Source organism: Arachis ipaensis, chromosome B3 (genome assembly GCF_059453495.1).
Source record: "Arachis ipaensis isolate K30076 ecotype BB chromosome B3, ASM5945349v1, whole genome shotgun sequence".
Lineage (NCBI taxonomy): Eukaryota > Viridiplantae > Streptophyta > Magnoliopsida > Fabales > Fabaceae > Arachis > Arachis ipaensis.
In genome coordinates this window covers 11,398,879-11,410,728 of record NC_142438.1, presented here as the reverse complement: position 1 = coordinate 11,410,728, position 11,850 = coordinate 11,398,879, and the positions used below count along the sequence as shown (strand labels likewise).

The 11,850-nt window shown below is 31.3% G+C and overlaps 1 protein-coding gene across 2 annotated transcripts; it reads right to left on the bottom strand.

Annotated features, from left to right (window-relative positions):
- Nucleotides 1–1,249: 1,249 nt before the first annotated feature.
- Nucleotides 1,250–8,744, bottom strand: LOC107629552 (ABC transporter G family member 15). Of its 2 annotated transcripts, XM_016332369.3 has the most exons (10): nt 8,434–8,744; nt 8,081–8,312; nt 6,197–6,276; nt 5,111–5,572; nt 4,682–4,804; nt 4,468–4,599; nt 4,094–4,378; nt 3,600–3,872; nt 3,037–3,144; nt 1,250–1,788 (listed from the first exon to the last, which is right to left on the bottom strand). In XM_016332369.3, exons 2-10 carry the CDS (start codon nt 8,304–8,306, stop codon nt 1,432–1,434), a joined length of 2,046 nt encoding a protein of 681 aa, XP_016187855.1. In that variant the 5' UTR covers nt 8,307–8,312; nt 8,434–8,744; the 3' UTR covers nt 1,250–1,431. The 2 variants fall into 2 exon arrangements, with proteins under 2 accessions (XP_016187855.1, XP_016187856.1); XM_016332370.3 differs by lacking the exon at nt 8,434–8,744 and having other exon boundaries at nt 8,081–8,427.
- Between the last annotated feature and the right edge of the window lie 3,106 nt (nt 8,745–11,850).

Genomic DNA, 11,850 nt, shown 5'->3' with positions numbered 1-11,850 from the left:
AATAATTTATAAGTAATAAATTATTTATATATAAATTGAATTGTAGACACGATAAGAAAAACAAAAATATTTAGAAAATAATAAAAAATAGTTTAAAGTAGTCTAAATTTTTTTTATTTTAAACTCATTAATTATTGCTAAAATAAATCATTTTAAATATAATAAATATGTAATTATAAATATTATATATTAAATTAAATAAAATAATATTAAATTATTATTTTTTAACATTACTCTCAAAATAATTATCATCTACGAATAAAAGTACTTTATTTTCTGCCTTCGTTGTTATATTTTACGTTTGTATAATATTTTCATTTCATGTCGCAACCGTCATTAGCTTTATCTAAACTTTATTATGGTGATCACTGCAAACATAGTCACCATAAAAATAAAAATAAAAACATTTGTTTGGAACCATGGATCAATCATCTTCTATTGCCTTTTCCCGTTATTTGGATGCCTCAAATTAAATTTATTGAGTTGATATTTACTATTGAATTTCAATAAATACAAAATAGAAGTTCACATTGGAGATTTGTGTGAATTGAATGCAATATCTTTGTTTGCCAAAAAAAGAAAGAATATAATTTCTTTGCTTTCAATTTTAAACATATAAGAGTTAATTCATACAGTTAAGTCTCAATGTGGTTCTTGAATTTAAAATTACTTCAAATTTTGTTTTTGAACTTAACAACGATTGTTCTTGAGATATTTTTGAGTGACAGAATAATAACGTAGTTGGACCTAGATGAAGGTCACGTTGGACTGGTAAAATGTGGCTGTTTTATTTTTTGCGTCTAAATAGAACATAAACAACCTTTTTTAGAGTATTTTGAGAGGTTTTAACTCCAACATGTTAAAACCCCTCAAAATACCCTAAACGATGTCGTTTATGTTCTATTTAGACGAATAGACGCCAAAAATGAAACGACAATGTTTGACCAGTCCAGCGTAGCTTCTAGCATAACCTCCATTCAACCACGTCATCATTTCGTCACTAGAAAGTATTTCAGGGACCACTGTTGATAAATTTAGAAACAAATTTAAAGTAATTTTAAGTTTAGGAATGACATGGAGACTCAACTGCAAGTTCAATGATCACTTTAAATATTAACAACATATAATAAACATCACATTTTTGTAACCTAATTAAAAAAGTAAAAGCTCCAAATTTTTGTTGTTGTCATATATGTTCTAGTAGAAATTCCCAATTTCCCACAAATGTCCCATTTGTCTATGGTTGTAACTCAATTGAAGTGGTTCATTAATTGATTGTGGAAACATTAATAATTTCCTCTATACACATAAGCTGGTAGAACAATTGAAATTGAAATTTGGTATACATGTTAATTAACAAGGCAATCCGAAAATCCAGGAGAGAAATTGAATTAATTATATGATATATGATATAAAAGTCTTGTGTTGTGTCTAATGAAGTGGAGAATTAAGACCCTCTTGAGAAGACAAAGAGTGGAGTGGTTGATGCCTCATGGAAGGGAAAGAAGGCATTTTTCTGAATGAAGGTCTCTTTTCAAGTTGCTGAATGGTTCTCTTTGCATAAAGGTTTTTAAACAATGGAGATGCTCTTTCCTTCAACTTGAGTATGGTGAAGAACAAAAGCCTATATACTATGAGGATCAATAATAGTGCTCCTAAGTCCCACCATTTTGAATGGTTTAATTCAATTCCCAACATGTGTGTTATCACATATTCTCCTGTTAATTTTGGGTCCCCTGGTATCATAGGTTCAAACTCAAGTCCAAGCAGGTCATTCTTGTATGCACCCTACATTCCAATTCCAATGTATATATATTCATGTTAGATCTTACATCAACAAAACAATACTTTAATATACTAATAATAAAGAAAAGAGTTAATAATAACCCTGTTTTGGATATTGTTCAAGGTAAAAATACAGAGATAACAGAAATAAAAAAAAATTAAAGTTGGATAAATTCTGTCAAATTATACAAGGATTTTAAAAAAAGTTTTGTGAACACAAAAATTAGTTAATACTCAATTTGGTCAATAAATTTACACGTGTGCCTTGATTTAGTCCCTAAAATTTCAATTACCTCTATTTAGTTCTTAAACTTTGCAAACATGATCTCTCAAACAATTTTCGACACACAAATATTAATGGAGTGATGATATGAACAGTCATATATCAAATTTGTAAAATGACTTAATTTTAGTTTGGTGTTCAAATAACCCAAAAATGACATTGGTTGGGAGGAAAATTGATGTTCACATATAAGTTCAGAGGCTACATTAAATATTATCTCCACAAAAAATTAGTTATTACATATTTATGTATATTTATGCATGTTATTTCGCATATTCTTTTTAATAAAATAATCAACCACCCATATAATTAAAAGTGTCACAATCGAATAATTAAATCATGGCAGAATAATAAAAGATTTTCATGAAGCCCAATTGTATTGGTTGCTGATTTTTTGTGTTTAAATATTATGACTGAAATATTTTACATGGGTATATATAATTGAGTGTGGCAGAGATGAAGATGTTGAGATGGATAAGTGGTCATACGCGATTGGATAAAATAAGGAATGAAGATATAAGGGAGAGAGTTGGAGTAGCACTCATTGTGGAAAAGATGGTTGAATCGCGTCACAGGTGGTTTGGATATGTGAGAAGAAGACCGATAGAACATCCAGTCAAGAGGGTGGATGAGATGGAAGATGGACAAAGGGCAAAAGGCAGAGGAAGACCTAAGAAGACCATCCATGAGGTGGTCAAACGAGATCTACATGTAAACGGTTTCTTTGTAGACATGATACATGACAAAGCACAATGGTGTCGTTTGATTCATGTAGCCGACCCCACTTAGTGGGACAATGCTTTGTTGTTGTTGTTGTTGTTGTATATATTTAAGTAATTGAGACAGTAACTTAATTATGCAGAATGATTGATTATACATGTAAAAAATTGTTATGATTAGTGGGTGTTTCATGCATAGACAAATAAGGGGTTACAATATTGAATATTGAGGATGAGAAAGGAAATTACCTGAATTGCCCATGCACCATAACTGATATATGAAATTGGGTAGCGCCAAACTGGCTTTGGAAGATCAGATAGCAACCTGAAGAATCCAGAGGTCATCATCATGATTCCCTGCATCAATACAAGCACCAATAATTCAAGATTACTTCATAACTGGAATTTCCTTTTTGGAATTTTATTTTTATTTTTAAAATACTTTTTCTTCAAGAAAATATCATAACTTTTTATTTCTAAAATTTGAACGCAAAACTACTAATTAAAATACTAAAGTATCTATTATATTGACAAACTTCACATTTATTATTATTTCACAAATTCAATAGAAAAAAAAGTAGTTCACTAATAGGCACCCAAACATGCCTATTAATCTATTAATATATATATATATATATATATAAAATAAAGAGATATACTATATACTACTATTATGTGGCCAATTACTTTATTTAAGATTTGTTTATTGTAAATTACATTAATTAAATAAAGTAAAAAATAATAAATTTTGATGGTTTTTGGTTAATAATTTTTTGTTATCAAATATTTTGGTTAATTAATTGGCTGCTTACAATGATTCCAGCTCCTGTGATGATCCCCATTAGGAAATTTGGAACAAGAGAAGCTACAACCATCATGAGACTCTCTATGACAGAGATGCAACCATAGATGTTGAGAGTGAAGAACACAAAGTGAATGATCCCTGGCCTGAATTTCACCATGTTGTATGTGATGGTGCTTGTAGTAAGAGCAATTGCAACCAAGAAAGGGAAAGAAGATAGGAAGTTGGCTAGAATATATGCTGCAACTCCATAATATCCATTAAGCCTTTCTCTATAGAAAACCTGTTTCAGAGCAAGAGATCAAATTTAACTCTAAATTGCAAATCTGCATTTTCTTTCTTTCTTTTTAATTAGTTATTCAAAATTTCAAAACTATCAATTTTGTCCAGAAATTATATTTCATAAGTAATTTTATTTTAAATGATCAACTTAACTGTTGCAATTTGAAGTAACAAATTAAACATGTAGTGATGTTTTTATATTAGTTTTTTTGTTGATGATACCTTCATTTCTTCAATGAAAGATGGGAAGCCTCCAATAGACATGAATGTCATGAAGCCTGAGATAAATGCACCACAAGCACCACGAGCTAGGATTGAGGTATAGCTATAGCCAATATCAAAATAGATAGTTCCAACACATATTGAAACTATGATGTAGATTATGATCCTCAACCAGTAGTATCCAACATCTCTACACATGTTCACAAATGATCTCTTTGTCAATGTCCTCAGTTGCTTCCACCAAGTTGCTTGACTTCCCTTTTGTCTCTCATTTTCAAGCCCTTCCTGCAATTAACAATATCATCATCATCATCATACATAATTATGATCAAAATACAAAAAGAAAACAGAACAACATAAGTAAAATCGGTTACATTAGTAGATAGTTCTTGAATCCTGTCCTTTGCTCTTGTTGCATAAGTTGAACGCCTATATCTATCAACCAGCATTGCTTTAATTTGTGCTGTGGCCATATTCATGAAAGGATCTGCTGAATTTGGAACATCCTAAAAAGGAAAGGAAAATATATGAAACAGTTCCATTAATTAACTATAATTACAAAGAATACAATTAATAGTTTGTACATACGTGAATTCTTTGAGATCCTTTGAGTGTAGCTGTGACAACATCAAAGTCAGAATTGATGCATCTAAGGAAGTGATCAGAAGGATTCCTTTTACGTGGACAAGGAAATCCAGCTTCAGCAAAAAACTGTAAAAGGTGAAAAATCAGTACTAATATTGTTGATTACCTGTACTGTACTTTTCCTATTTAGATTTGTGTTGAGTTTAATTTGCTTAATTAAATATTATTATGTAAATATCTAAAAAAGGTTAAGAAACAAAGAAAATTATTTACTATTAAATTAAAGTAGACACTTACATACAATTTGTCTTAATGTCTTTATATAAAATTTATAGTTAAAAATTATCTAATAGTTTTCAAATATTAATTTCACATGAAAATAACTACACGGGAGTTTTCAACTTAAATTAGAGGTAATAAAGAAATTGGTACCTGAACGGCCATTTTAGCTTCTCCAAAATAAACGGTTTCGCCGCCGGAGAGCAAGAAAAGGTCATCAAAGAGAGCAAAGACCTCGCTGCTAGGCTGGTGAATGGAGGAGATGACGGTGCGGCCGTCACGAGCGACATTGCGGAGAGTCTGAACGACGAAGAAGGCGGAGGCGCTGTCGAGGCCGCTGGTAGGTTCATCAAGAAAGAGCAAGCTTGGCTTTGTGAGGATCTCAAGGGCAATGCTGAGCCTCTTCTTCTCCCCGCCGCTTATCCCTCTGAGGTGCCAGTTTCCGATTAACCTGTCAGCACAGTCTTGCAGTCCCATCTCTATGATTGTTCCTTCCACGATGTTCTCTATTTCTTCTTTCGACATTGATGTTGGAAGCCTTAGATTTGCCGAATACGATATCGTTTCTTTCACTGTTAGGGTTCCCAGCAGCACATCCTCTTGTGTTACGTACGCCTGAACAATTACAACAACAACCATTTTCATGCATTTTCAATCTTTAGTTTTTTTTTAAACATATTCAATATTATCTTAGTTTTCTCTTTTACCATCTCTCCGTTGACCAATGTGTTATTATATACACTCGAATTTTTAACACTTATTTAAGCAGATGAGTTATCTAAGAATAATAGTTGAATCGACATGTTTGACTAACTTAGAATAAATGACCATTTGTATTTATAAAAGACAAAAACGCTAACATATATACTCACACTAGATCGAAACTAAATTTGTACCACGCAAGATGTCTTCTGTGTGACAAAAGTACCCTACGTGGCACTTCAATCCTCCAAAGACAGGGTACAAGTTTAGTTTCGATTTAGTATGAGTACATATGTCAGCGTTTTTATCTTTTATGAGTACAAATGGTTATTTATTCGACTAACTTATTATAACTAGCTGTTTTTAATTATTATTTTCACACAAATATTTTTATACACAAATATATAGTAACTGAGTTTCAATTTACATCTAGCATCTTTATTAATTTTTATTGTTGGGTAGGATATAGCATACACAATGTTTAATTGAAAAATAAGTAGTCACCAAAAAAATTGAAAAATAAGTGTTGTTACTTACAACAAAGCCATAGCCTAGGTTTTTCTTCTTCCCATTGAGAATAACATTTCCTGTCATGACTACATTTTTTGAGAGCCTACCTGTGACAACATATCCAGAAATTCAAATATTCAGAAAATTGTACCCTACCACACACATATTTAGAATACAACTTTAAAAATTAATTAAGCCTTCTTCAATCAAACAAATTAAACATCTTTCATCACTTGTTCGCTATAATGTTGGCTTTGAATTAAACAACAATATTATTTCATAGTGTACAGCATCATCGTAAATTGTAATTGTAAGTTAGTAAAAGTTGGAACTACAATAATTAATTGTTTGATTCACAAATTAAAGATGATGAGGAAGTTTCATTGATCTTGTTATTCTTATGTACAAATATGAACATGGCTTCTTTGAAACCAAACAAATTAATGCAGACAGCATTCAACTCCCTTTGTGAATGTTAGTTGGTTGGGAAGTAGTAGTAAAAGTAGTTCAAAGATAAGACTAAGACCAAACCTCATGCCATACCAATCAATGTTATAAGACCAGACAAAATGTGAGAAAATAGTAACAACCAACCTATATATATGGTCCTAAGCATGGACCATTCTTATTGTTGAACTACAATTCAATTCATATGTATTACATATAGTTTGATTTTTTAATTTGGCCTAACAAATTATTATAGTTACCCAAAGTTAATTGGGTAATTAAACATTTATAGTATATAGTATAAATTATAATCTCATAATATTAATTATTCCAACCACCAAAATTAAGACACATGTACTGTCTTATACTGATGAATTGTATATAAGAAAAAGCATAAGATGTCCTTTTCAATTGTCAACTATAGCTAAAAATTCGGAAGTATAATATGCTACAACTACAATAAGTATATATATATATGGATAATACCGAAAATTCTATATAGTTACCATTACCACCGACTTTTCTCTAATGTTCATTGTTCAAAGCCAACTCACTAAATGAAAAAAAAAAAAAAAGAAGCCAAAGTCAACCAAAAAAGCATCAACAACATTTTTGGGGGGTAAAATTAAAGTTAGAGTAGAAAATGTAATTTTTATAAATAATTATTACTACTAACAATAACAAAATATATAGTATGATAAGGTTAGGCTTGTTCCCGGGGAACCTGGACGCTCCATATTTAGTTACTATTCTTTAATTGCAGATAATGACATCATAACCACTTAGGACATAACATTTAAATACAAGGGCCCTGTGTGTTATTACTTGGCCTAAGAGGGAGAATATACTTTTTGGAATAGAAAAAATCTACTATCACTTTTCAAAAATTTAATACCCCAAACATTTTCAAGTTTTAAATTCAGTTAACATGGAAAAGTTTTTTACTCCCAGCAACCCTTTTAGTTTAGAGTATACTAAATTTTAATTTCAATTTAAAGAACAAATAGTAGTAGAACAAGTTGCCATGATTGATGAAGTAATTATACCAAAAAAGGTTTAACACTTGAAAGCACTATTAGGTCAAGAGTATACATCTATAATAGAAAAGATCTAAACTTTCATTACTATTCAATAACCCAATTGATTAGCAAATAATAAAAATAAAAAAAAAATAAATGGGTAGCACTAGAAAGTCAGAACTGCGAAAGACAAGAGAAAAAGGTTGAACCTTTACATCCAAAAACATGTCATGTATGTGTTTTGGGGTAAAAGAGACTCAAAATCTCTCAATGTTGGAACTTTAATTTGAACTCTTCATGTTATATCAAAGACATACACAAGATACATTAAAAAAAAAAAAAAACATTTTAAAAACTTGATACATTAATAATAATTCAATATATTATAAATGTACCAAAAATTTTTTCCATTAAGAATATTTTAGAATAGAAAAGTAATAATAACCTGCAAGTGAATCAAGGAGTGTGGATTTTCCAGAGCCAGAAGGTCCCATAATAGCCATGATCCTTCCAGGTTCAGCATAACCATTGAGGCCATTAAGCAACCTCTTAGTTGGTCCTTTTCCAAAATTTGGAAGAAAAACTTTTAGATCTTCCCATGCTAAGTAGCTTCCCCTATCCAAGCCACTACTATTGCTACTTCCACTTGTTGCAGCTTCTATCTCCATCATGTTTTGCTATAAGAGGAGGAAAGGAAAGATTTTGAACTCAAGATGAAGCTGAATGCTTAAGTTTGAAGCTCAAAAGATCATAGTAATAGTAGTAGTAGAGAGAGAAACAAAAAAAAAAAACACTTACTACTTCCTTCTTATTAATTACTATTTTCTTTTTTAAATTTTGTAGGGAGGTGTAGCACTGTTTTGCAACAAATACCAAACAACTAACTATTAATGGGTGCAATGAGATTCAATTAGTAACATGGGAGAATTATGAAGAGAGAGAGAGGGAGATGTGGAAGGAGTTTAATGGGTTTGAGTAAGTACAGATCAGAAGCATATGGGTGGCAAGTGAAGGACATTAATGGTGAGGGCTACAATGGCCTTTTACATCTTCAATAACCCCATGCTTGTGATGGCACGGATATGGATGTTAGTATGTTGCTATCATCCGTTTTTCAAAAATAATGTAACATCATCATCATCTCACAAAATACCATAACATAAAATAATCATTTTTTTTTCAATTTTTTAAAAACTAGGTTACATGTCCAAAAAATCTATATTTAAGCATTAATAAATTAGTTAGAGAAATTATAATTAGATACTTTTTGGATATTATTTTTTATATTTACAGTGATTGAGTTAATTTAAATTTAAAACTTGTATTGGATATAATATTTAAAATAAGATAAATATCGTTAGAGATGAGAGAAACCGAATCACTATAAAGAGTGACTAATTAAATGTTATCACTTAATAATTCATCAAATAAAATAATTAAAAATAATATAAAATTTAAATTGAGTTGAGACCAAGTATTAGAACGACAAATTTTGTATTGAGTCGATTTTAAATTAATTTATATATATATAATCTCACAAATATTTATATGATATTTTATAAAACCTAAAATAAAATTAAACAAAACTAAATATTAGAAATGTTCTTAAGATTTAAAGGACTAAAGATATATATTTTTTTATTTAAAATATCAAGTTTGCTTTCATTAATATTTGAAAATGATATAAACCTAAATGAATTAATAATTATTCATGATATGACACAATTATATTGTTTGATTAATGCAATCAATTAGAATAAGACTTTTCTTAATTATCTATGGTGTAATATATTTATGCATGTACTTATATAATTAGCAGGAACATTTAATGTCTTTTTTAAATTAAAAATTGGACCAATTTAACAGAAACTTGTACTGCATACAATTAACTTATACAACAATAAAATTAAATTAAAGCAGGTCTAAGTTGTTTTCAGGACGGTTCAGAAACAAGAATTGAATTCGATGTTGATATTAAGCAGTCATAAAAGACTTGAATTACTTATAAGCTAAGATATATTAAGTTCATTATATATATATGGACCTTATCATTTTAGCTTGTCTGTACATAGAGCTTTGTTATTATTCTTTTTTGACACTCGACACATATAATTTATCGTAAATTTAAGTTTTATTTAAAAGTCTGTGATTAATCAATAAATTATTATATACATAATATAAAATTTGAATTTTCGATCAGTTGATCAAGCTAATTAAGTTGGTTAGCTTTGATATTTATTTATGCATTAAATGCAACCCAATATAAGTGTAGACACACATCATCTACATACAACAAGGTTAGTAGATTACAAGGTCAATGACGTTTCTCATATTTCTTTTGATAATATTTTTTTGTTACATCCATTTCTAATTTTCTATATAAAACAAGGTCTCCCTCTCTACTATACTTGCTATGTGTAGATAAATATCAACGTACTATACAGTATACACACCTCACGGCAATGGAAAGTAGGATCTAGGAAGGTGTACCTGCTTGCACGGCTAAGCATAGGGGTTTTAAATTAGCCAATAATTCCATACATGCTTGTGAAAGAACTTACAAGCTCACTAGATTTTGGAATTGGAATAAGAGCCTAGGGCAAGCGTGCAACACTGCTAATTACAACATTAGGCTCAATTTCCAATCGTAATTAGACTGTCGTTAAGATTAATCTTAATAGTAACTAACTTGAATTGATTTAATAATTAGTTTATTAATTTGTTTAAGTATGTATTAAAAGTTAAAATCTCATTTTTAATATTTAGCAATTTATAACAATTTAAGAAGTGAGAGATGAGTGAGAGAGTGAGAAAAAGAGAGCGGACGGGAAACAAAGGGAGGGATAGAACGATAGGTCGGGTCAAGGATCCTAGAGTTTGGAATCGAGAAGAGTATCGACGATTAGAAAACGAGTCATTCTCAATCTTTGTGGATAATCTCCCAGCAGACATATCAAAGAGAGAACTATTCCAACTGTTTAGTTGGACTGGGCGCATAAATGACATATACTTATCGAAAAAACAAAAGAATGGCAATGTATACATCTTTGCGTTCATACGGTACACTACGAAAGGAGGTGCCTTGAAAGCTATAACAGAAATGAATCATATAAGGTTGAGGGGCAAGGTCGTCTTCGTGGGGGAAGCCAAATACAGGAGAAGGCCTGATGTGGAAAACTCGGACAAAGTGAAGCCACGAGTTGACAATTGAAATGCTACAGTTAGCCAGATGCAACTAGGAAGCAAAGCGAACTAGAAAGCTTTAGCCATCTTCACTAAAAATTTGGCGAAGGAGGGAACAGTGCAAGACCCACATGGGAATGGATGGACGAAAAAGGTGGAGGTGGCTGTGGTGAAAGAAAATTTGGATTGGTTACAGAAAAGCCTAATAGGTGGATCGACAAAGGCTATTGACTTTAGGTCATTGAAGGATATGGTTGCGAAGAACTTTCCTCAAGTTGTTCAAGTGCGCGAAATGGGAGCATATAAAGCTCTGTTGACCTTTGACAGTTTGTTGAATGCAAAAGAGACCTACACATTCAAAATGAATAGCCTCTTACAGTTGTTTCATAGTGTATGGCGGTAGAACGAGTCGGAGAAAAGTGAAACCCGAAGAGTATGGTTGGAGTGTTTCGGAGTTCCGTTACATGCGTGGTCTGGGAAAACTTTCAAGGTAATAGGTAGCCAATGGGGCGAGGTGGTTGGGTGTGAGAAAGAGACAGAATCGTGCAGCTCCTTTAGCGTCAGCCAAGTACAAATTGATACCTATGTGATGGCTGTGATAAATGAATGGGTCCACATCACAATAGGTACTAGTGGCTTTGAAGTTTTGGTAAAAGAAGTGGGAGCGAAACATATGGAGGGAGTTGTAAGTTGGTAACTATGGGAGAGGATGCGGTCAATTGCAAACACCATAAGATGTTATCTGAAAGGGTTTGTGATGAAGTAGCTACATGGTCGGAAGGACTCGTTAAATCAGCAGCACGTTCAGACTTGGCAGCGGAGGTGATAATGGAGGGGCTGAGGGAGGAGGTTGAAGACAAGGCTAATTTTTTAATTTCAGAAACAATTTTGAACGAGTGGAGTTATGAGTATTTAAGCCGCAATCAAATGAAATTGGTAACATATCAAGCTAATAATTTCAATATTGAAGGAGTAGCAAATTTGGTGGGATATGATGAGAGCAATGAGGCTGAGTCCGAAAAAACAATATCC

Bases quoted from the DNA above. Each gene is read 5' to 3' on its own strand.
- LOC107629552 (XM_016332369.3), bottom strand. From the start codon at position 8,306: ATGATGGAGATAGAAGCTGCAACAAGTGGAAGTAGCAATAGTAGTGGC. The intron at 4,379-4,467 runs GTAACCGATTTT...TGTTAATTGCAG, and splicing joins TTCAAGAACTATCTACTAAT to GAAGGGCTTGAAAATGAGAG. The intron at 1,789-3,036 runs GTAATTTCCTTT...ATTGGAATGTAG, and splicing joins ATGGTGCATGGGCAATTCAG to GGTGCATACAAGAATGACCT.